This window comes from Coturnix japonica, chromosome 14 (genome assembly GCF_054131305.1).
Source record: "Coturnix japonica strain WE chromosome 14, WE-NBRP24, whole genome shotgun sequence".
Lineage (NCBI taxonomy): Eukaryota > Metazoa > Chordata > Aves > Galliformes > Phasianidae > Coturnix > Coturnix japonica.
The window spans coordinates 17,044,856-17,070,312 of NC_140676.1; the positions used below are offsets into that span (position 1 = coordinate 17,044,856).

The 25,457-nt window shown below is 49.8% G+C and overlaps 2 protein-coding genes across 5 annotated transcripts; both read right to left on the reverse strand.

Moving 5' to 3' along the window:
• Positions 1-3,144: 3,144 nt before the first annotated feature.
• LOC107318449 (zona pellucida sperm-binding protein 3-like) lies at positions 3,145-7,004 on the reverse strand. Its single transcript, XM_015872260.3, has 9 exons — positions 5,694-7,004; positions 5,105-5,223; positions 4,921-5,024; positions 4,554-4,731; positions 4,358-4,478; positions 4,160-4,251; positions 3,930-4,075; positions 3,555-3,674; positions 3,145-3,341 (listed from the first exon to the last, which is right to left on the reverse strand). Exons 1-9 carry the CDS (start codon positions 6,099-6,101, stop codon positions 3,211-3,213), a joined length of 1,419 nt encoding a protein of 472 aa, XP_015727746.2. The 5' UTR covers positions 6,102-7,004; the 3' UTR covers positions 3,145-3,210.
• Positions 7,005-10,120: 3,116 nt separating this feature from the next.
• On the reverse strand, positions 10,121-17,749 carry CD276 (CD276 molecule). 4 transcript variants are annotated; one of them, XM_015872765.3, is made up of 8 exons: positions 17,665-17,749; positions 17,208-17,274; positions 15,428-15,778; positions 15,057-15,353; positions 13,663-13,800; positions 12,173-12,214; positions 11,963-11,998; positions 10,121-11,208 (listed from the first exon to the last, which is right to left on the reverse strand). In XM_015872765.3, exons 2-8 carry the CDS (start codon positions 17,248-17,250, stop codon positions 11,186-11,188), a joined length of 930 nt encoding a protein of 309 aa, XP_015728251.2. In that variant the 5' UTR covers positions 17,251-17,274; positions 17,665-17,749; the 3' UTR covers positions 10,121-11,185. The 4 variants fall into 4 exon arrangements, with proteins under 4 accessions (XP_015728251.2, XP_085371163.1, XP_085371162.1 ...); XM_085515037.1 differs by having other exon boundaries at positions 17,637-17,749; XM_085515036.1 differs by having other exon boundaries at positions 17,566-17,749.
• Positions 17,750-25,457: the final 7,708 nt, after the last annotated feature.

The following is a 25,457-nucleotide window of genomic DNA, read 5'->3' on the forward strand; positions in this document are numbered from 1 at the left end:
TAACTGCAGCTCTTTAGGGAAAGACTGTTGTCTCTGGGATGGTAATGAATGCCCACAAGGGATACCAGGAACTTTGCTTTCTTTCTCCTTTTGTGAGGGAAATGGATATTATTTACAGAAAACAAGTCAATTTCACCTTTGCAAAGATTTAGAACAGCATTCTGCTTTGCTAATTGCCATGGAAAGAGGGGAAAAAAAAAGGGAAAGAAAACATGTTCAAGTAAATTGCTACATGTGCAGGCAGAGCATTAATAATGCACATCTTTGGGAAACCAGCCCTGGTACAGATCTATGAGCACCTAAAGCAAAAGAAATAGGCAACCAAAGCTTACTATCCTCTTGGGTAGGGAGGGAAGGAAAGAGGCAGAGCACAGGGCTGAGAAAGGACACGACTTGTGTCATCCCAGCTCAGCACAACCACCTCTCACATTGTGCTAAGACCTCACAGAATGGCTGAAGTGAGGAATTGCTCTTTCCCTTCCTTTTGCCTTCCTCTGCTTGACGCAGTATCTCCAAGAGCATCTCCAAGCTGCCAGGCCCTATCCATCCTTCTCCCAACCCAAGCCATCCCATGATCGCTCCAGCATCACCCTCACTGGGATAAGGGCCCACTATAAGCTCACAGAAGCGAGATGCCTCTCTTGGGGAAAACCCCCCAGCTCGTTATTTGTAGCCACCTTTAATTGTTCTTGCTGTGATCTGTGCCCTGAGAGGAACAGTTTGGAGCAGCCAACACAGATGGGACCCATAGAATAGCACAGATCTCCTGCTCATTTATTACTCTTAAACCCTCTTAAGCACCACCTGATGTTCTCTTGTGCAGTAAATTCTTTTCCTTTTAATTAATTGCCTGGCAGCCCCCCTCATATCCTCTTACCAACAACTCCATACAACATGGCAATCAGAGGAAGTGGGAGACACTAGTGAATAACTGCACTGCCTTCTCACTCCCATTATTAATTCCCACAAATTGATTGTTCTACCAGCATCTGTGGCTTTCTAATTAAGTCTTTACTCAGGTGCTCATGTGTGCAAGGGAAACGAATGCTAATAAAGACCAGAAGCAGCAGTGATGGGATGTGTTGTGCACAAGTATGTTGACTGAGCATTGCAGCAGGAGCAGCTCCAGCCATGGGTCTGTGAGCTGCACCAGCAGCCCCTGAAGGTTTCTCAAGCTCACCCAATCCTCTCTGTATCCTATGTGGCTCCACCAAGCATGCTTAGCTCCTCTGGATACCAGCAGCAAACTGATTATAGATTAGTGAAGAGGACCCCACAATGTGGTGGTTTCCATACCCAAGGGTCAGCCATCAGCACCCCATTGGTGCACCCTAAGGACCTGCCTGGCCACGCTCATCCTCCCCAGGCACATTATTCTGTCAAGTCAAAAATTAAGAGAAGGGGGTTTTAATCTCCTGCAGCTCCTCCAGGAAGCAGCTCATGCATCAAACACGAAGGCTGACAGCCTGATCTGGGGAAATTTCAACCCATAAGAAAATTTTACATGGCTGTCTCGTTTTTCCACCCGATTATTTCAGCTCAGCTGCTTAATTCATTGGAAAGAAAACTAGGAAACATTTTCCCTAAGCACATTGTCCCCAGGCTTCTAAATCAAGCTCGCCTAGGGATGGGGATCCTACTTCACACCCCACAGAGCACAAGTGCCAGCCTAATTGCTCCGTGCAAACAGGATCATTCCCCGACAAGAGGTTGCATAAGGCTGTTAGGGAAGGATCATTTGCAGCAACATAGCTCTGCTCAGGTTTTGTCTGAGCATGTTGTAAGGGAAATCAGCAGTGCTAGATTGCAGCCTAATGGCTAAGGGTTTTGTAGCCCAAGGGCTTAAGGGGAAAAAAATAATTAAGATGACAATTCTCCTTCTATGATTCAGCTGCCAAGACAAGGCAATGCCTTTAATCAGCAGCAAATATAGGGAAATATAGCAAAAAAACCAGAACAAAATACACAAGAAATTGAGCTCTTGGCATTGCTCTCTGGCTCACTGCTTGGCCTCCATATAGTCTGTCCAGGACAGAGTTTGAAAAGGATTGAATTAATAGAATCATTGAGGTTGGAAATACCACTAAGATCATCCAGCCCAACCACCAGCCACTGCTCTCAGTCATATCACTCAATGTAACATCTACTCTTTCCTTATAGATCTCCAGAGATGGTACTTAATCACCTCCCTGGGTAGTGTGTTCCAGTACCTCACCACTCCTTAAGAGACAGCTGTCTATACTAACCAACCTCACTGGAGAGGGTTGTTGCAAGCATTAAGTATTTGACTTGATATGGATTTGACTTGAGATGGAAGTATTTGACTTGAGATGGAAATCAAGAGCATATGGACAGAAAGCAGCCAACAAACTTGGAAATTCCCCTTGCAAAACACACCATCCTTAAACAAGACACATTCTTGGTTCAAGGTTTCTGCCTCCACTGCTGACCCACCCAGGAGGAGCACAGGACCCTATCTCATATGAAACAAGGCAGTTCACATGATGCAGTGCTGATGAATTTATACCTGCTTAGCACAGCAAGACACATAGACACCTGTGCACAGGATAAGTTCAGGCTGTAGGTGACTGCTCCTGGGGTGTCCCTGCTGCAGCGAGGCACAGGACAGGGTAAACAAGCGACTTTTTTGAGAAAGACTTGTTACTGAAGCTCCTAATGAGAGTAATTGGTGTTGCATCTTAGCTCCTGCTGCTATGAGTTCAAAGAGCTCATAGATAGCTTCAAATTCCAGGCAGAACACACCATCAGCAACCTTAGCCAAGAGGGGTAAGCTTATGCTCTGACAGAGGGGGGGAAGCTACAGAACAAAGAGAGGGATTGAATATCATATTACCTCCACCCCTTATCTTCAGAGGTAGGGACTTTCTTCTAGGCTATATCAACTTCCAGCATCAACAAGCCCCTGACAGAGCTGCTCTCGTGTCCTTCAGCATCACCACCACTAATGAGGAATAAACAGGACTTCCAAAGTCCCAAATCCATTTAACATCTGCCAGCAGCATTGATTTCCCCCAATGCCCCCACAAAAAAGAGCTAAACCAGCACCTATGGCCACACCAGCACTGGCTTACCTAGAGGCTGGTGCCTCATCTCATCCCCACTGGAGCAGACCAGACCCAAGGCTGCCATTCCTCCTTCCCGCTGAGGGCAAAGGGAGGACAAACATTTCTTTTTATTAGGAACAGGGAATTACAGTGACACACTGGGAGGGCGACTGTATCTTTTGCACACAATAAATATTCCAAGGGCAGTTAAGCTCAACACAGCAGCAGCGATGAGCATGGCTACTTGAACCAGCATAGGAAGTCCTCCAGTAGCACCTGCAAGAGACAAAAATCCCCTCACTACACATCTAATGGCTTCCCACCATCTCTCAGGATGTGCCAGGAAACAATTCCCCAGGCTGCCTCCTATTGATTATGTTAGAGATTCCATATAGGTATAAAATCATAGGGGAAAAAACATGACTAGGTCAACCTGGAGTCACCTTCAGTTGAGACACGAAGGCACAGATGTACACACAACCCACATACCCTGTGGTGCCTTCCCTGCTGGCACACGGCGCCCTGAGGATCTCCACAATCCCTGAGCTGGATCAAGGATTAGCAGTGGTCCAACTGAGACTTCAGCTTCTGCTCTCTTCAAGGACCCATCTAAGATGACACAAACATATTGAAGTCAAAGGAGAGTGATCCTGATCACTCCAGATTTCAGGGCTTACAGGAAGGCAGCCCTTGCAAGAGCAGGTTTCCAGTGGTTTGACATAAGGACAAATACAGCACTGAAGAAGAGCCAAGTTTGCTCTTGAGATGTGATATATTACCTAAAGACCCACTCAGCACCTTAGCCATCCCAAGCTGGAAGTTGACCATGACTCAGGGCTGCATTTAGGATGCACTGAGCCCTACCTTGCCTGGAAGAGGTGCCCCTCTTCATGCGTCTCCCTGACCACCTGGACAGAGGGTTAGTTCTCCGGGAGTATCCTCCATATAATGGACAGTTGCCTGTCTCACAGCAGCTGCAGATATCTCCAGTACCCTCCACAGGAGCCCAGCTGAAAGAGGAACACCCATGAAGGGATCACTTGTGAGCCCTCTCTTCCTAGCTATCCCCACCCACACATCCTTCAGCTACTCACAGGCTGCTGGCTTTGTTGAAGGAACAGGCTTTGTACAATGGATTGGGGGCCTGGTCTGCTGGGGAGACCTTCAGGTGACATGTGATGTAGATCTGGAAGGGAAATTAAACCAGCATCCAAGATAAATTTAGTTTGGTCATGCAGAACACTATCATAGCAGAGCAGGCCAGGTCAAGAGGGGCAGACGCTGCTTCTCACCAAGTTTCTGTCGTCTCCTGCAAACTTGAATGCATCAACCATGAACTGCAGAGTTTCCTGCCTTGGCCGTGGAGATATGAAGGCTGAAGTGGCATCATCTACTCTCCCATCCACCAAGCACCTGGAACAAGGGTCAGACATTAGTGCAGCCCCAGCTATCTGCAGCATTACCCCACAGACCAGGCCATCTCCTTACCCGCTGAGGTCAATCAGGGCATATCGGGGAGAGGAGTTCCTGTCAGGGCTCAGGGTAGCTACACAGTCATCCACAAACAGCCTCAGTGGTACGTGGTCCCCAGCCACAACATCAGCCTGAAGGTGCAGGCTTTCCCCCAGCTGGACACCATTGGAAAGCCTCTCAGTCCTCCAGTCATCTGGAATGGGACGGCCAAAGTTACAGGTTGCTCTGGAGAAAAGCACATCACTCTCCCATGTACATAGGGCCCCTTAATCATGGGCCTTAACCCATGTATCCCTTCTTGAAGGCTTCAGTGTAGCCAGCTCTTGCTCTGCTTGGGCCATACATGTACCAGAGGGAAATGGGGCTGGAGCACTACACCCACCACTCATGAGGCGCAGGGAGAACACCAGCTTCTCTTCCATTGACAGTGTGGAGTGGAAGGGAACCCATGTAGGTCGGACAGCACTGCTGCTCACATTGCTCTTCCTAAACAGAAAGATGTGTTGACAAACATGTAACCATCACTGTAAGCCCATAGATACAGAGGAGAAGTCCTATTTTCTCACCTGGGATAGTGACACTCAATAGGAACTACAGCTGGGCTGGTCCTTACAATGACCATGTTACCAACAGGAGTAGGTTTATAGAACAAGCTTGTTTTGTAGATCAAAGAGTCTGGTGTCACCTGGAAGGGACATTTGGGAGAGCTGATAAGTTTGTAAAGCAAACCAGTCAATCAAAACCTCAGCACTGACTGTACAAGGGCATGGATATACATCAGCCATGGAGACATAGCCTGTCCTTCATGTTCTTCAAGCCAAGAAAAAGCTAGGAGCCCTGCTTGCTGTTAACTGGGTGCCTCACATGGGCTTAGAGACAGCAGCCATACTTGGAAAAACAGCCCTGCAACAGTCACACTACAGCTCACTTAATTCCTGCTGCAAGCAGGTAAGTGCTACACCAGGAACCCAGACCTTAACATCAACTTTGCCAGGTCATTTTTAGGACTGAAACACTCACCAAGACTAATTAGGAATCATAATAACTTGCATGATAACTTGCATTTACCCATCACCAGCATAGAGAAAGCACATTACCTTAAGCAGCAATATCACTACAGATGGAGCAGCCCCTCACCATGGCACCCCACCTTACCTGTAAGGTGCTGCCGCACTCATGCAGCCCAGCCATGAAGGTCACCACGTTCTCAGCAGCATTCTGGGCTGTGGCTGGGCAGGCAGCCGTACCCAGGGTCAGGTCTGCAGCCCGGACCAGGCGCCCGGTGCCAAAGAGGTCCCTGTGCACCGTGACCACCATCTGTGCCTCCTGGCACCACACAGACACGGGGTGCAGTGGGGACACAGCCTGGAGCTGAGAGATATCCACCCATGCCCATGGGGAGGGCTGGGAGAAGGAAGGCACCTGGGGTGGCCTCCAAGAAGAGTCCCCTCGGACCCTTAAGACTCCTAAGTCCCTTGAAGAGAAATCCCAGGGACTATAAGGTGCTGCTTCAGCCAGCATCCAGCACAACAGAACAACTCCCAGGCTGCCTCCAGACCCCATCCTAGCACTACCAACACCACCACCAACAACAACAAAAAAAAACCTAGCAGATAGAGAAGAGGTTGCTCAGATGCCTTTTATACCTTGTAGACCAGATGAGATGCACCTGGAAGCTGCAGGTGGGGCCTCCTGCAGCCCTTGGAGCAACCAGGGCCAACCCAGGTCAATGGAAATCAGCTGGGATCATTCCCCTCTGTGAGCACTGTCCTGTGTTTCATCTGTTTGGGATGGCAACAGCCATAGTCACATTGGTTTTAGGGACACACTGGGAGGTTATCATGGTGGGGACACACAGCTAACCCAGAGTGGGTGTGGGGACGTGTTGTGTCCTCCTGTATCTCCTTGGACCACAGATCTTGCTGGCCTGACTGTCCCTGTTACCACCTATGTTGCTACATAGAGAGTGCACCCAGCCACAGTGCCCAGTGGCACAGCACCACGATGCAGCCTAGGGCCAGCAACCCCACAGTACATCTTCATGGCCAAAATCATCCCACATGCCTGTGCCTATGTGTCCCTTACTATGGCTGAAATGGAGCTAACACTGGCCAACATCATGCCAGAGGCTCCCACAGCATTTTAGAAGTTCTCCAAAAGCCCGGCTGTGAGCATCAGCCGAGGGGGTACATGGAGGGAGCTTTCATAGCTCTTTAGCTGCCAGATCCACCTGGGCTCTGGCCTGTATGTGCTGACAAATCTGTCCGTGCTCGATTTCATGGGTATCTGCACTGGGTAATTGTATATCAAGTAATGAAGGCATCATAACCGGCTTATTTGCATAGAAAGCAGAGGTACAAAAGCTGATCTTCCCATAATAGCAGCTGATAAGTGAATGGCAGGCATAATCAAGAGATTAATTGGCTCTCGTGTGTTAATTATGCTAATTGGCACAGCTGCTGGTGCGTACAGTAGGATGACTAATGGCTCTACATCGCCGTGCGCAATGGAGAGGTTGGGGGTCACGCAGAGCTACTGGGGTCCACTTGACATGGGGACGATGCCCTGCAGCTGAACAACCAGGAGGGATTTTAACACAAGGAGTCGTATCTGTGCTGTGTTCTTACAGTAGCACTGCACACACACCCAACAGAATGGGATCTGCAGGATGAAGCTCCTTCCTCTCCATCTGCAGGATGGGTCTGGGGCTGCGCACGCTACACAGACTTGCAGGAGGCAGCTGAATCCCAACAGGAACCCCCTTTCCTGCTGGCCCATGCATTAGACATCTGCTGCGGTCTCCCCAAAGTGTGGATAGTTTTATGAGTGATGAATAAATGATACAACAAGAAAAACCTCTCCGGTGGCTCAGGCTCTCTTTATTAATTCAGGAAGCAGCGGTCGGCTCCGAGCCCGGCTCGTGCCTGTGCTCAATGGGTGGATGGGAGATAGATGGGCCTAAAACATGGCCAGCTTCTGCTGGGTGGGAAAGGCTGAATGTCAGGGGTGGGAATGGTTTTTGTTCTCATTTGGGATCAATAGGCTGCAAGAAAAAGAGAAAAATCTACCACCTCCCGGCTGCATCCATCACTGTGATCTGCTTTTAATAGCTCTGAAGGAATAGCCCTTTCCATTTGTGACTATAGATTTCCTCTGGTGATGAAGGACATCAGGGACACCTCCCTGCTCTTTGCATCCCTGGGCTAGGAGCTCCACCCGCTGGTTGGGTGGGTGCCACCCATCTCATCCATCCCTAGGGATGCACCTGGGATGGAGAGACGGGGGTGAGGGGGGGGCCCAGCTTGGAACGTTCCAGAGCCAACCAGCATCAGCACTTGCTTTTTTCCGTAAGCCTGGAGAATTATTTTGTGCGTGGAAAATAACTGCACCATCAGCCCTTCTTGTCCATTTGTTTGCAAGGGTGCTTTTTTTCCACTGGAGTGATAAATACTGTATCAAGTGGGGAATTGAATAGGTACCCTGCGATGCTGAGGCAACTTGTACTTACCTGAGGCAGCGCATGCTTCTCTCCAGCCCATTGAGCAGTGACAACTTTGCTTTGCCTCCTGCCCCTGACATCACCCAGCTCAGGAGCACAGCCAAGGGATTTACCCTGTGGTCATTAAATGGCAGTGAAATGGCCCCCAGATCACCCCAAAAAGAAAGGAGCCTCACTCAGCAAATACATAGGGCTGGGGAAAAATAAATAGTGGAATTTACTTTGAATTTTAAAAGATCACTCATTTATTTCCTGGGTCAAAGACAACTTCATGCCAGGCAGGGGCTTTTATGGGATATCACTGTTTCATTTCAAATCTCTCTTCTGAGTCACCGAGATAAATACTGCCTGCTCTTCCCTTCTGCTTCAGCTCGTGTCTCAGTGCTGATGGATAAATCGCTCAAGTTGCCCGTGACAAACGAGGCCGGATAGCCAAGGCTGTAATTAAAACGTCTCTCAACCCCTTGGTTAACTCTGACATATTGGGACCAGATGCATTGCGGCAGCAGGGAGCAATCCAACCAAAAAAAAAGAGATGGGTTCCAGGAGGGAGAAAGGGGCTCTGAAAATACCAACCACACTTTAAAAATACCCATCTTTTTAAAATAGTGCCTTTTTGTTCCCCATCAAAAGGATTTAGGCATCAGGCATGAGTTTTTCAAGGCCTTTTGATGCCTGAAAACAGGTTCATGAGCACCTTATGGGGCAGGTGGGGGTGGATGGCTCTAAACTGGCTCCTATTTCCATGGAAAGCCAACTCTTGTATCCTGAGCCTTCTAGGAGAAGCTGCAAGCAGAGGTGGAAAGTAGTTAAGAAACTTTCTGCTTCCTTCTGCCTAACACGAGCTCCGTCCTTTGCTCCATCCAGCCTTTGCTCACCTTCAGCAGTTAAGACCCAGGAGCTGAGGAGCTTTTTAGGGGGACATGAAGCAAATCTGCTTGTCTTATGGCACATAAGCACCCTAAAACATCCCCTTCCCTCTTTGTGCAGTGCAGCACATGGGGGATGACAGAACTGATGCTGGAAATCACCTCTACAGCCCGTCTAGTCCCAAGTTCATGATGACGAGCACCATGGAGGCATCCCATCCCATTAACCTGCATCCTGCAGAGCTATCTTAGTCCATTTAACACCCATGAAGGTCCTCAGCTTCAGGACGACCCGTCCCATCACCCATCAGCATTGGGCAGGGGGGGTTAATGGCTTTGTTCCCCCCGCGCAGCCGCTGGCTGAGTGCTAAATAATATTAATAGCACCTCCTGGCACCTCGTTAAAAATTGCACTAGTGCTTAATTCAGATTGTATATCACAGCCCCTAAATGAAATAACCATCCATCCCTTCCCTAATATGACTTTGATACAGGCACGCTTTAACTTGTCTCGCTTTTAGAAATATTTTTCTATTAAAATGCAGTGCCTGGCTGCATGCCCGGGAAGGACAGCTAAAAATAATCCCTGCTGGCCGTGATGGGTTGAAGGAGACCCCATCCCTTGGCAGCAGCTCCTCTGTTCATCAAACCCTACCGATAGATGGGATTAAAGAGCAGCCAAAGCATGGAAAAATGTCATGAAGTTTGTGCAGAGGTGATGGCAGCCCTTTGGGATTTTGCTCTTTCTCCTGCTGCTCTAGGTATCAAAATAAAGAGGAGCTATCAAGGTAGGTCTCATCACCCAGTGGTGGATGATGCCACGACGGCAGCAGAAGACTGAGGGATGGAGCCAGAGCAAAGCTGAGGTCCAAAATATGTAGACACGTGTTAATATGAGCATCTTTAAGCAAGCACAGGTCTTGCAGCTCCGGCTCAGGCCATCAAACACCCTGAAACACATCAGACATGGACATCAGGTTTCCCTCTTCTGTGCTGAGAATCTCATGAAGTCAACCCAAACACTTAATGCAGTATGAAGCTGGGTGTCCTACAGATAGGTGCCCTTGCCCCTTGGACCTCCTCCACCACCAATCTATTTTTCTCCTACAAACAGTATAGGCCATTGTGTATTTGTGAAGAAAATGGGGTTTTAAGGTGAGAAAAGAACCTCAGGTCGTCCTCACTCTCCCCTTTTCCAACCACCAACTCAGAAATCATCATCCAAAACGACCAATGCGTTTATTTGTCAAGGCACAAAACCCTCCAGATTCTGGATGTTAAATAACATCAAAAAGCAACAGAAGACCCATGGCTGGACCCAGTGACGTACCACAAGCAAAACCATTTCTCAGCCTGCGTACAAAAGCCAAGAGGTCCCCCAGTGTCACACACACATTGGCATTGGGTGCCCCAAGCAAAACCCATTTTGTTTTTACCCAAAACACATTACAAGAGCATTATTTAGTGTCACAAACACTTGGGGCTTCGGGGATGCTAAGGCTTAAGTACAACCCGTGCAAGAGTTTAACACTTCATGAGGCAATAGGTGCAGTGGTCCAGCTGGGGACCTGTTGTATACTCTATGGGTGTAGAAATGTCCCTTAAAAACTAGATTTTGGTGTTTTTTTTCCTTAAAAATGCTATTTTTGTGTTGTTTTTTGGTTTTTTTTTGTTTTATTTTTTCTCCTTAAAAAGTAGGTTTTGGTGCTTTTTATTCCAGCATTCCTGAGCTGAAGCCAGGTCATAACGTGGGAGTAACCACTTGCTAAAAACACCTCCCTCTGCTGCCCACCAACTTCCAACCCTTCCAAAGTAAAGTGAAGACACTGCACTGCCCCGATCTGTTCCCTGAGTTCTGCTTCAGGGTTGGGGCAGGAAAAGAACCCTCTGTGGAAAATCCTTTGGGTTAATTTGAGGCATGGGATAACCATGCACTTAAGGCAAAAATCAAAGTCCAGTTGGAAGTGCAACGGTGTAAGGTGAAATAAACATCCTAGTGTGTCTCTGCAGTGATGCTCACCCTGCAGGCTCAGCCCAGTGCTCCCTATGGATGCAGATGGACAGACGTACCCTCAGGCTGTGGCTTTGGAGTTCGCTGGGGTTAAAGGGAGGCAATGCCTCTCTCCAGCCCCAGGGCACCCCGAAAACACAGAGTGACAGCACTCGGTGCAGGTGTGGCAGCAGGTTGGGGTGTCTCTGTCTCTCTGGTGTGTCCTGGGCTTATCACCGCAGGGGACGGCTGGGCTGGTGTGGGGCATGGGGTGCTGTCCCAGCTCCCATCAATCAATTTCTTGCTCGTTATCTGGGGGGAAAAAAAGGAAGAAGAAAATAAGACAATAAAATTAAAAATATTAAGAATAATAATTCACAGGCAGAGCTGGAAGTGCCTGCCTCTATCTCCCTGTAATGGATAACACAGATATCTAGGGGCAGATACATGGGCATGGGAAGATGGGCTTGAATTTTGGGATGAAAAACCAAGAAACACAGTCTGCAGCTAGAAGAGGGGAGGTAAGAGTGGAGGAGAGATGGAAAAGAGGGGAAAAAAAGGAAAGCAGAGCTATTTAATGCTTTGCTAAATGTAGGAATGGGAGGGGAGAAAAGGCTTGTATAAATCTATTGGTGAAGAGGGAAACGGCATCAGAGAAATAGCAGGGCTAATAATAAAGGTGAAAGCGGCAGTGATTCAACCTCAGCGTAAATCCAAATCTCACAGATTTTCATCCAAAATTCAATACCTGGCTGCTACACAAAAGAGAAAGGCATTGGAGAGACCCAAATTCCTGGCAATGACCAGGACAGGGCTGGAGCAGAGGGGGAAGCTGGGATGCTTGATCCCATTTCTCATTGTCCGGGCTTTCACCCAGCACCCTGAAGGTTAAATAAAGCTTTGGGGGCAAAGCCTGGGATGCTTTAATGTGTCTTAGCTCCCAGAGAAACTCCCTGTGTACAAGGAAAACCTGCACAGGAGACAAAACTTCCTCAGAAGCACCTTACAGATGAGGCTCTCTAAGCACAGCATGGCAAGGACAAGGACACCCAGCAGACACGCTCACCTGCTTTGTCTTCTTTGCTCTTCAGTGGCTGCAGAGCTGCAAAAAGCAAAACCAGCAGTGGTCAGCTTGCACAGAACAGCTCCAGACCCTCCCCACCCTGCTTTTGGTATGCTGGGATGTGGCAGGGCTGTGCAACCAGAGGGTGTCTCCCAGCCCCCTTTTCAGCATGGTACTGGGAGCACTGGGAATGAACCTGCAGCACCCACCTACCTGTCTTTTGTTCTTCCCCCTCCGTGTCCTGCTCCTCCGTTCCTACAAAATAACAATCAGGAGAGAGTGAAGCACCCTCAGACCTCCACCAAAGCCCCACTGGGTTCATGCCTGCACCCCTGCTTGTGCCTCCCTGCCTCTGCTCACATGTGGTACCCACAGCATCCTGCATCCTTCCTCCAGCCCTGTGCTGAGCCCTGAAACCCACGGGGGGGCAGGGGAGGGCATTTCCCTGTCTGTGCGTGACCCCACAGCTCCACTCCCTATTTATAGCATGGCTGCCATCTGGAGCCAGGGGCTTAGGGACGGCCCTGGTGGCGGGATGCTCTGAATCCCTACGATGCTGTTCCCAGCCAGAAGGACCAGCACAAACCCATGTTCCTGCTTCCTGCAGCTCCCACAAAGGGTCTCACAGGGTTATTGTTCAAAGCAAAGTCTGCTGGGGGAGGGAGGGAGAAAATATCACAGGTTGTTCTAAAGGATCGAAGTCGGGGCCACGGCCATACTGCCCAGTGCTTCAAACCCTCCAGCAAAAGGGAGCATTCACCAGGGTTTGTGCTACAAAGGGAAACAGATATTTATAATATACAACAAAAACATAATTAACAAAGCCACAGCAGGCAGGGAGAGGGGGGAACACGGCCCAGGGTTTGCACAGCACAGGGCTGTCAGGGCACGGCTCTGGCATGGCGAGATGCATCAGCCCTGGAGCTAGAGGGAGACAAGCAGGAACGCCAGCGAGCTGCTGCTGCTGCTGAGACCATTTTGGAGCACAACAGCTTTATTTTTAAAGGAACAAAGCCCCACTTTCTGAGCAAACATCTCTCTGACAAAAAAGAAACAAAACAAAGGAGGGGGAGAATGCGGAAAGCAAGAGCGAGCACGCAAATATTATTCAAAGGGTGCATTTCAGAGTGCTTCCCAGGAGAGAGCAGCACAGCTTGCAGTAATCCTTTCAGAAGCAAGGAGAAAGGAGAGCAAGGGCGAGCACGGAGCAGCTCTGTCTCATGCTATTTCCGCGTGTCAATGTGTGCGACATTTCTGCAGTGGCAAATGCTTGGAGGCAGATTCTGGGAGCTGCTGCCGAGCCATCGGGGCATCAGACACTTGCAGGATGTTTGCAGGGGCAGGGGAGGAGATGGAGAGGGGCAGCGCAGAAAGGTGAACGTGCGCCGGGAGGTAAAAAGCAGAGGAGAAAGCTCATTTGTGTGCAAAAGGAAAAAGCCACCTGGACAGGTGCACGCAGGCAGCAGCTGTCAAAGACAGATGCCACCACCGAGGTAAAGTCATGCAGGGAATTACTGTTTTAAGTTAGAGACAGACAGGTATCCACTCCACCACAAACCCTCAAGTGAGCTAAGCCTAGTCCTTCCCCTACAGGGCAGATAGTCTCAGGCATCTCAGATCCCACAGGCAAAGCAGAACAGTAGCGCTCACATCAGAAATAATCCCACCCCCAGCACCTGCTGCTGGGACAAGGGATGCTCTACCTGCGTTCTCCTCTTCCTCGCAGCTCTGGCGGATTTTCTTCTGGCAGATGTAAGCCAGGACTGCAAGCAGCACCACGATGCAGATGGAGAGTCCCACTGTCACCCAGAGAGCCACGGCAGGGAAGGCGAGGTGCTGGCCTTGGGGAGAACACCAGAAACCCTGTTATTTATAATGCTAAGGGAGGGGGTTTGCAGCATCAGGGATCCCATGGTGGCAGGGAATTCTCCTTGCAAAGGGCTGATGGGGTTTGGGAATGACAGACGTGCTGTCGCTGTCCCATTTGCTATCCATGGCCAACTTCTGATGCCTGTGTGACACGTGCTGGAAAAGCTTGGTGCCACCAGTCAAGAGGTTGATGCTCCACCAGGGACCCACCTTCACAACCCAGCGACTGCAGAGCCAATTAAACACTAATTAACACTGCTGGAGATTGTGTAAGGTTATAAAGAGCTCCAAGGCAGCAATAAAAGCTGAGCAAGTGGGGATGAGTGAAAGCCACTCCAAGTCAACAGCATGACAAGAATGGGTTCTGCAACACACTGATGAAGTTTGAAGGGCCAGATTCCTTGGAGTTATCTCCTGGAGTTCATCCCTTCACCTCTCAGAGCCTCTCTGAGGACTCCTGAGGGCAACAGAAGGGGCCTCAAACCCCTCCTTAGCCCCAGGAGGTTTGGATTTCGGGCACGCTGGCTCACAACCATGGGTTTCGTCACTCTGCTCCTGTGCACAGCCCTACAAAGCTCCTCAACCGAGCCCTGCCCACACTCCTTGTCACTGCCATCCAGGATAAACGCCACTAAGCCCTTCATTTGTCGGACCAGCAGAGCAAGACATTGTCACAGCAAGGTGGAGAGGCTGAATGATGCTCAAAAACAAATGAAGCGAGCTGGGGAACCAGCCAGAAATTTTGCTGAGACATCGGTCCCCAAGCCAAGCAGCTCAGGTTGGAAGCAGCACTGTAATTCCAGGTGCCCAAAGGGTGTTTTGGTCAGGATTAGGATAGCATGAACGTACCAGGGATGCAGTGTTTCTGTAATACTGGGGTGGGATGGGGCTGCATGGCTACATGCTGTGGAGAGGAAGACTATCGTGCCTTATACTGGCTCTCTGGAGTGGTTTATACTGGGACAGGATGACTAGCAAAGCTAGAACTATAAAAACACCTCCAGACCCTTCCCAGATCTCACACAGTCCTTGCAAAACCCCACACTGCAGTTCAGCAAGAACCTCCAGAGCCACAGTCGGAGCAGCACAGACAGACAGGACAGCCCCAAGCCATCCTGCAACTCCATGGGCAGGGAGGTAGAGATGGGTTATGGTGCAACCCCAGGGCTGATTCTGTGTCACCAGGTTTACCTTCTTTAGAGGTAAACCTGAGCCCACACTGGCTCACCTGTGATAGTGACAGAGGCGTGGGTTTCCTGCTGCAGCACTGGGTTCCGCACCAGGCAGGAGTAGGTGCTGCTAGGCTCCACCAGCACATGTAGGACGCTGTACACATCAAAGAGCCCCTCCTCGTTGGCTACCTGTGATGTGGTGACGTTCTCAGTGATATTGGCACCGTGGCTGTCCTGCCAGAGGACGCTGGCCTCAGGGTAACCATAGGAAGACTGGCATGTGACAACAGCCTTATGCCCCGGCTTCAAGCCTTTACTGGGCTCCAGGTTCAAATTGGGTTTGGAGTAGGGAGCTGGAAGGAAAGGAAAGCCATCATGAAGGACCGCTGCACCCGCATACAGATGGAGATGCATGGCCATATCTCACCTGCCACCTGCAGTGTCACAGCTGCGCTGTTGTAATCACGGACACGGACAAAGCAGGTGAAGCTGCCCTCATCTGCAATCTCCACGCGCCGCAGGAGCAGCGAGACGTTGCCCTGGGACAGCTGGTCATAAAAGAGGGCTGTGCGGTTGGTAAAGCCCCCACCCTGGTCAGTCAGCTGGTCCCTGCCACCGGAGAAGCTGTGCACCAGGCGCTTGGTGTCTGTCAGCTGCCAGATGAGGCTGAGGTCCTTCAGGCTGAAGTTGGCCTCGGGGGAGAAGGAACAGTGCAAGGTGGTATCTTGGCCATAAAGGGCCACTACAGGCTCTTCTGGGACCTGGATGTCCATGGCACCTGTAGGATGGCAAGATGTGAAGAACACGGTGGTCAGACCCTGTCTCTGGCTCAGGATGGTCTGATTTGGTACGGTCTACAAAAAGCCACCCCAAAGGCAGGGTGCAGAGAGAATGGAGGTAGCTAAGGGGTACGGTGGGGTCTTTGTTCTGCAGACAGGGAGAAGAAAACAGCCAGCTGAGAGGGAAGAGCAGCTTCTCCACATGAAGAAGAGATTGGAAGGTGACAGCTGTGGGGACACAGAGACCCATGTCCCCACAAGAAACCAGCTCTGTGGCTGGGCTCGTGAGCGCTAGATGGCACCAACACTCCAGCTGGCAGCTCCTGTGCCAACCACACCAGGATGTGGTGCCCACATTCCTCTGCTACTCCTGACCCTCCCAACGTGCTCATCTCACAGACCGGTCCCAAAGAGGGATGTCCCATAAGGGCAATGTTCTCCAGTTCTCCCCATATATAATACGGAGAGGAAAAGGGGAAAAAAATCTCATCTGAGACAAAGGAAGCTGCCACTTTTATATTGTGTCTATATAGAATTTAAGTCCAGACAAGGGTGATGTGAGACCTTTTCAAGGATCTAGGGGAAGGATCAACATCTCTGCGATGAGCCTCAAAACTGGCACCCAGGAAGGAAGGCCTGGGGGTGGCAGAGGAACTGGTCAGAAAGCCAGCAGAACCATGGATCCCACCATCACTGCTGCAACATCCCAGGGCACAAAGACACCACAGCTATGGGGTCAAGTGGCTGAAAGTCATCACAGCCATGGAGTTCAAGGTCTATCACAGCCATCAGAGCCATGGGGTCCTGGGGCTATCAGCACCACTGCAGCCATGGGTCCCATGGCCACTGCAGACACATGGTCCTGGAGCAGAAAGCCATCAGAGAGCCATGTTCACCCAGAGCCATCGCAGCCATGGATCCCACGGCCATCAGCGTCACAGATTCCCAGGACCATCAGAGCCAGGGGTTCCATGGCCAGCACAGCTGTAGTGTCCCAGGGCAAGCTGTCATCGGAGCCATGTGGTCCCAAGGCCATCAGAGCTATTGTAGCCATGGGTCCTATGGCCATCAGAGACACAGTGTTCCAAGGCCATCAAAACCACTGATTAGATGGGCAGGAAGCCATCAGAACCATGGGGACCCAGGGCCAAAAGAGCCATAGGGTTCTGAACCCACCATAGCCATGGGTTATGGGGTCACTGCAGCCATGGGGTCCCAGGACACAAAGCCGTCACAGCAATGGATCCCATGACCATCAAAGCCATCCCAGCTGTGGGCTCCCATGGCCATCAAAACCACAGGTCACACTTCTTAGGGCCACCCATGCTCAAAGGCTTCCCGAGGACCCCGGGACCGCCTGGTGAGCACCACTTCCAGCTCAACACCATTGAGTGCGGATGAAGTGGCACATGGGGCAGCCCCACTCACCTGCCAGGCCGAGCACCAACACTCCCAAGGCGAGCAGCATCATTGCACGTCTTCTTGGCACCCTGAGCTGGGGGGAAAATAAGGACAAACAGGAAACATCACTGAACGGGCGCGGAACCTCATCGCTTCTCCTCCCCTTTTTGTTTCTTTCCAATCTTTCTCCCCGTGAAGCTCGGCTGGTTCTGCCCATTTCCCAGCTGGAGACTTGCTCCAAAAGTGACTTAAAAGGAGCAATCCGTGCGAATATCTCCTCCCTAAGTGCAGCTTTCGGGGGCTGCCCCAAAACACGGAGAGGAAACCGCCATCCCGCCCGGCCCCATTCATTCCGCCTTCCCGGAACAAAGCCTGGGAGCCGCACGGGGAGGCAACAGAGCAGCGGGACGAGCCCGACACTGGGAGGGAACCCCGGGCACCGCCACGTCCCCGCACCCCGGGCACCGCCGGGCCCCGCACTTACCGCGGGGAGGGCGCGGCTCGGCTCGGCTCGGCGCCGCTCGGCTCCGCTCGGTTCGATTCGGCTCCGCTCGGCTCCGTTCGGCTCCGCTCGGCAGCGCGGCCCGAGCGCTGATTGGCTGCGGCCGCTTCCTGCCCGGGGTCCCCGGGGCGGAGGTGGAGCTGCGGGCGTGGGGGGTGCGATGGAGCGGTGCGGGTCGGAGTGCGGGGTTGGGGTGCGAGCAGATCCAGGGCTGGAGTGTACAGAGCTGGGGGGATGATGTGCGCGGAGCTGCGAGGCTGCAGTGCGTGTTCCCGAGGCCCCTGCATTGTCCCCACAGCCTGGTGGCTTCTGAGTCCGCGTGGGAGGTTTCAGTCTCATTGCAGAGGAGCAAAGGAAGCTCCTCACCCTTTTGATTACAGAGCAAAGCTGGAAGAAGCAAAGGTGGAGAGCTAAAAAGCAAATAAAAATAACTGGAAATGTGGTTTATTTAAAACAACTCTTTGAGCAAGGAAGGTTGTTGCAGCAATGGAACTGGCAATGTCTTGAGCCAGACGCTGTGACAAGTGATGGCAATAGGAACAATCAGGGATGAAGTAAATACACTTTTGAAGCTTGCAAGTAAATCATGAGATCAATGTATGGGATCTTTGTGCATGAGCTGGGTCCCTGATCCTCCAGCAGCACCACAAGGAAGCCCTGCAGCCTTAAGATGCAGGAGGAGCACACAGGGTTTGGCACAGGCTCCCCCCATAAAGGTGCAGACTCTCAGCTTCCAAGCACCAGCAATTTTTAGTGTTAAACATGAAAAAAAAAGCCAAAGAAAGTAAGATGTCCTTTGAAACAAAAGTAGATTTTTGAACATCAAAACCAGCTTAAAAATGAAAATTGAAGCTTCTTGCAAACCTGGTCATAATTAACAATGAAAGGGCTTCCAGGGAGGAATTTGAATAGTGGATGCTCTCTGTCCCAAATGATTCTTTCTGGCTAATTTTCCTTCCCTACGCCCTGCGATACCCAAGGTGTGTGCATGAGAAATGTGCATTATAATGAAGCTGACAAGAACAAAGACACGGCGAGGCAAAGAAAAAGCTGCAATTTGCAAGTTTAATTTCACGCTCAGCCAGGATTTGATGGAGGAGGGATGGGCTGAGGTTTGGGGGTACATACATATTCATGATATGTATTTGTAATATATTGAATATGAGGCGGGAGAACAGGGGATAATCCTGTTTGCCTATGTGCAGGATTCTATCCCCCAGATGCTGCCCAGATTGTCCATTTCGGAGTGATTTTAACCCAAACATCAGCCATACCCACACAGAGGTAACTTACATCCTGCAGATACCGCACTGCAGGGCCTTTGGACATATGGAAAATAGCTCTGGCTCCCCAGAGCTCCCATCTATGCAAGTAGCATCCCGACAGCAAAAATCAAATGATGGAGGGCAGGAAGGGGGGTTGGAGACTTTGAACCTCAGCAGAGCAATGAGCTGCTCCAAGGAGACACGTGCCTCGGATACAAGCGATGTCTGACTTTTTGCTGCATCAGAGACAACCTCAGCCCTGCTCGCTTAGGAGGAACAGAGCAAACAGACTTTGGATGTGGCCATCCTGGGGTTGGGGACAGTGAGTCACTCACCGCCGACTGGGCACAGATGTCTGGGGTCTGAGCACGTGGTAGGTGGCTGCTTTAGACGGCTCAGCAGTTTTTCTTTCTCTTTTTGCAAAACACAGCAGTCATTCATAAGCACAAGGCCCAGTGATGGACTCCAGATGCAGGCACACACACCAGAAACGCCCAGCGGGATGCTAGCAGTGTGGAGATGGAATATTTTCTTACAGAGGAAAGTCACAAGGCTTTTCTATTCCTCAGCAACAAAGTCACTGTCAGCGTGGCTTTCGGTCAATTCATGATTTATAGGAATCATTTTTATATCTAAAGCCATTCCTTATCGATTGATTTTTTTTTTCTCTCGACTCTGGAAACCACAAAGTGAATTTGTGCATGAGAGAGCAAGCAGAATGAAGAGCTGGGTAGTGCCCAAGTGCAGTGCAGCACTTCAGGATGGGGTCACCGTGTCCCGGGTGGGGACACTTGGGCCAACCCCAAGAGCAGATCTTCAGAAGATATCATAGAATCCTTAGAGCTGTAAAGCAACTTCAAAAGGGCATCATGCCCTAAGAACAAAAGAGGTTTGCCCTGGCCATTAGGTATTGGACCTGCACGCCCACTGTTAGAACGTGGACAGACAAACAGCAGTGGGATTGGGATGATCTGAAGGAAAATAAAGAGCTGGGAGGGAATAACCTCATCCTGTTGCTCACAGAGCAGCTGATTTGGGGAAGCAGAGCTGGTGCGCCACATTTCCAGCCTCACCCACACGTTTGGAACCCATCCTGCACTGCACAGAAGAGCTTTTCCAAGAAAAGCCCTTCCCAAAGCAGCTCCTCCATCTCAGCATTCTCCTCCTCCTCCTCTTCCTCCAAGGCAGCTGCCAGCAAGGAAAGAAGCATGGCAACTGCAGAAATCACCATGAAGCTCGGCTGGGGCTGCTGCTTTTGGCTTATACATCCCAGCTGTCCCAAGTGCATCACGCACAAGATGCCGTATTCGCACCGCTACCACCTCGCAGTCCTCCCATCACCATCTGCTTGGAGCTGGGTCCCCTGGCAGCTGCCTGGTGGGAAGTCAAGAGGAGCCGTTGGCTTTTTAAGGGCTTTTGCAGAATGGGAGACACCTACTTGCTCCAGATATCCTCACCACCTGCTTAGGAATGGTCCTACAAGAAAGCAGGAGATTCCTGCTCACAAAGCCATAAAACCTGATGATGAACCCCAAAATACAGCCATTCTCCCATGCTTTAACAGCAGCCTGATGGCCCATGGAGATTCAGGGGAGGTCTGCAGCACAGAGTCCCTCATCCTCACCTGAGGACATGGTGAGGATCTGCCCAAAGGAATCCAACCCAACCTAATTCAGCCCAACACAAGCTGCCCTGACAAAAGTGACAGGTAGCCTCAGGGCAGTTATTTGAGCTCATGCAACCACACTCCTCTAGCAGCTTTTCTTATTATTTAACCTTTAGCCCGTGGTCTAATTTGGCCCGTGCTCAAGTCGAGCCCAAAGTAGGGCAGATGTCATCACAAACCCAAGACAACCATGACCCTCTGCACTACCTGGCTTACTTACTTACTTACTTACTTTCCTGGAGACTGTTCCTATAAGGTTCCTACAAGGCCCCTTCTAACACATCCTTTACTGTTTAGGGTTTGCCCTGCCCTGTTAATCATCTCCTTTTTTCTTCTCCCCAAAAGGAGTTCTGCTTTCTCAAAGCAAATGGGAAGGAAGTTTCAGATTTTCCACTGAAACTGGCTTTTTCCTCCTCCCGTGCTTCCCTAAAACTGTAATTCAAACAACTTTAATTGTACATTATTTTCTTTCTGAATTGCCCCTATGGATAATTTATCCTCTTTTAGTGTAGCTGTGGGGAGTACAATCTTATCTTTTAGCTCCAGCAATGCTGACAATTTCCTATCTTCTGATGCCTTCTGCTCTTCACTATGTTGGGGCTTTGTTATATAGTTGATTAAAGCAAAATTGCTTTTCGCTGCAATTTTACTGCAATCTAACCCAGAAATGCCCAAAGAATCATAGTCATCTTTCACAATGCTCATCTGTTAGCTGCTATAAAAGTCCTCCCTGCACAGTCTGGAGTGCCTCTAATTCTGTACCAGCCATAATATTTGTCATCAATTAAATCTCCTCTATTGACACTCCTCTGAGCTTCTGGAGTCAAGATACTGAAGATATCCAGGCAAACCCATGGTCACTCAGTGCCATCCCCTATTGTTCATTTTCTCCTTTTAATACGAAAATCCTTCAGCAGAAATTGCTTTTCTTTTTGTATCTGTAACGAAAAGCTTTTGACAGCTCTCTGCCACAGCTTCCTTAGTGCACCTTTCTGGAAGGTTTTCAGGCTGCTTGGCTGTGAATCACGGCCCCGTGATCCTATACATCGCATGGAGATGTGCTGCCCCGTGCCTTCCTTTTCCAGTTCTGAGGGAAAAACATCCAAGCATGGTGTGAAAATGCCCCTTTTCTCTGCCCCGAGGATGCTGTGGAATTTTACCAGATGAATCCAAGGATGGGGATATTGAGCTCCCAACTATGTGGGAAGGAGTCCATGGGAAGCGGCCCCTTGCAGCAGACAGTGAGTCCATTGAAAGGTGTATTTGGGGGACGTTTTAGCCATTAAGGCTAGAAAGCACCACATGTTTATCTGACCTCCTATATCACGCTGGACTAGGAAAACAGGTTGAGCTGAGCTAATTATATCATTTACCATAATGTAAGGACAGGCTAACACATTTAATCTTAATTTAACTGATAAAGGTTGACCAGCAGAGGATGGAATATAAGCATAATGTATGATAAATAAAATAAATCCCACGGACACGTGTAGTGTCCATCATGTGAGCAGTCTGTGCAGCCATGGGCTGTTGTTTGCAAGTGCTGTAATGAACTCCTGGCCAGCTCATTCCCTCCTCTGGCCCTCAAATGATCCAAGCTTTATTGTCTTCATTTCATTTTAATTATAGGCATTTAGTCAAATGGATCAGTGTTTCTGCCTGGTTGGCTGGCCGTGTGCCACTGGGACCCCAGGCAGACAGCACGAGGACTGCAGTCGATGCTGAGCCATGATAGCATGGTGCTCATTGATGTCATTGGGGTCATTGGGCTGCCTTCTGCTCCACCCCCCCAAAACCTGGCCTAAGCACCCATGAGCACTGCTTTAGGAGGCACCATATGTTATGGGGAGCTGGTGAGAGCCCACAGCTAACTATAGCCCTGATATGAAGGTGCACTGCAGAGACCCTCAATGCTGTGTTTTGGGGATGTGTTAAGAGTTCCTACTTCTTGAGGAACACAAAGTGTCAGCATGTCAGAGTGCTGAACAGACTCCCCCAGGATCCACACCTGCCAATGGCCCAGAAACCAATTTAAGGCCAGCCCAGTGCCCTTGTTCCTTGCTTGATCTATGCAAGTGCTGGTCTTCAGGTTCAGCCCCAGCTGTGCTCATAATGCATATGGGCTGCGTTGACCTGAATGCTGACCCAAACTGATTTTCTTGTCCAAGGTCTGCTGTGATTTTGTGTGCTGTGCTTTTACGGGCCTGAGCAGGGGTCACCAGGCTGCATCTAAGCTGCATCTAATCTGAGCATCTGTTACCCTCAGCATTCTTGCTCCTGACCTGTGGGCTGATGTCTCAGCTTGAGCACAAGCCAACCTTGTCACTGCAACCACAGATGGTGACTCAGACTCTCGTCTGCCTCCTGCTTTCCTTGTTTGGGTACCTTAGGGCTGGTCCCTTTCCTGCCAGCCACATTCCTGACCCCTTGCTTCCCATGCCCAAGGAAGCAGCGCACTTACTGCTCCATAGTACAACAGCCCTGCTTCCTGTGTGCATCCTGGGCATTTTGGCCTCGAGCCCTTGCTCCCTAGGCTAGCAAAATGTAAAAGGAATAGCCCCAAAGACTGCGTACCCCAGGTCAGCACTGTGTGCAGCAACCCCTGCATTGCAACCACTAGCGCACCCAGAGCGAGCCCTGCGCTAATCCATGGGTGCCACCTGCCGTCTACTTCTGATGACATCACCCACGAAATCACCTCTGCATCCTGCTGATAGCTCCAGATGTTCAGCTTTTTCCTTTGTGCCTTCTCAGAGGCTTCCTGCTGTAACCCACAGCTTGTGGGGGTGAGCTGGGGACAGCCACATGTATCCTGCCTGCGGCTGGATGGAGCTGCTCCAGATGAGAGCAGGAGGATAACGTTACCCCTTTCCTGAGGATAACAAGGGCAGGGAATAGCCCTTGTGTATCTGCATCTGGAAACCTAAATCTGTTGGACCCGGTCTCCTAAAAGATTGGGTGGAGAAAGCATTACTGCATGGCTGAGCTGGACTGCGATTGAAATGAATAACTTCAGGGTTGGGTCAGGGAGAGGGGAAAAATCATCTTCATTCCTCTTTGTTTTATGTCTTTCCTGCAGAAAATTAGAAGGCAGATTTCAGACTGATGAAATCAAGTATGCTGGGATTTCTCCTTGGATTTGTTTTTCTCACTCTCATTGTGAATTGTTCTCTCTGGAATTACCTTTTCTGTCACAACGCTTGTTTTGTTTGAAAGGACATTTCTCCTTAGGAAAAAAAAAATCAGTTCAAACACTTTGACCATTTCTGACGGGAACATTTGAGCATGTAGGAGGATGGGAGGGTGGCTAGAAATAACCAAACTGCCATTACCCAGTGGAGCTGAGATGTGGAAAGCCACCTTTCTGCAAAGTAAGAAAGTACATCTATATTCCTTTCTCACTGCTAGCCTGAAGTCTTCCTTCTTTCCTCAGAAAATGATTTTACAAGCTTGTCTCTGGTTTTACAAGCTTTTCCTCTCTCTCTCTCATAGTTCAGAGCGCCACTTCTTTAGTTCAATCTTCTTTTTTTTTCCTCCCACCTCCTTTCCTGCTGCTTCTTGCTTCTCTGTCATTTTCTTAGATTTCTTTGCACAAAATCACCTGGGTTTCTTCTTTTTCTCTCTCTTTTTTCTTCTCCCTATTGGCATTTCCTCACCATAATCTTAGATTGCTGGCAGCAGGAGTTGCTGCATCCAGCAGCTCAGTCCTGCAGCTCCATGTCCTCATGCCCAGCCAGCAATGATGCTGAGCCTGTGTTCCCAATATAGACACTTGCTTCTACACCCACTCTGGAGTGTGTGTAGGATGAATCCTAGCCAGCAGTCCCATACCCTTAGGCAGAAAGGGCATCTGTAAGGACTGCCAGAGAATCTTCCTGGTGACTCAAAGGGATGGGTGTCACCTCTGTCCTGATGGCTCTCCTGAACAGCCCAGGGAGGAGCCGGTGTTCTGTTATCTCATTAGATTAACAGTATTCCCCACCTGCCTTTAGGGAGATGAGCATGATGCATGCATGACCTAAGGGCCAGAGCTACTTAGGATTCTGTAAGGCAAGAAACAACTCCTGAGGGCCAGCAGCTGAGTTTGAGTCTGGCCAGCCTTATGTAACACATAAGCATACACACATGCTGCATTGTGTTTGCTCATTCATCTCTGCACATACAATGCAAACGCAGTGTGATCATGCACTTAATGCGGTCTTGCAAGGCGGAGGCATTCTGTGCGTGTCTACAAGCTGATTTGAGCCAGCTGAAGCATAGATCTGTGCTTTCGCTGGCATGTCAAAGTCTTAACCAGCGTTATTCAGTGTTTCTCAGCCCTGACAACAGCTGCAGAGGCTGAGTTTTGCTGCTAGACGTCATTGAGCATTTCATGCTCTACCCTACATTTTCAACTTTCCAATAATAGATTCCAAAGAAGGTGACTGTGAGTGAGCCTTCCAGAGGCAAAGCTTTCTTCAAGTGCCAAAGTGTATCAATAAATACATCAAAATAACAGGATGTCTTAAACACTCCCAGTTGCAAGACGACAGCTCCAAGATGACACACGTGCACACGCACAAAGACAACCCTTCCCTGCTGTTCTGTAAAGCACAGGAACTGCTGATTTTTCTTCCTCTTTGTTTGCTTTGAATCTGATTTTTTTTTGCAGTCCTGCTTTTGCTGAAGTCTCAGAATAACCAAAATGCTGGGTGAAAAGATGGGTCTTGAGAGAAAGGGGAAATGCAAGGAGTTTGAGTTAATGTTTGGGAACTTCAATAAGCCTGAGCTCCCCTTGCTGTTCACAAGGTTAGGAATCACTATGCCCACACAAGCAAGAAAAAACATCAATAAAATCATCACCT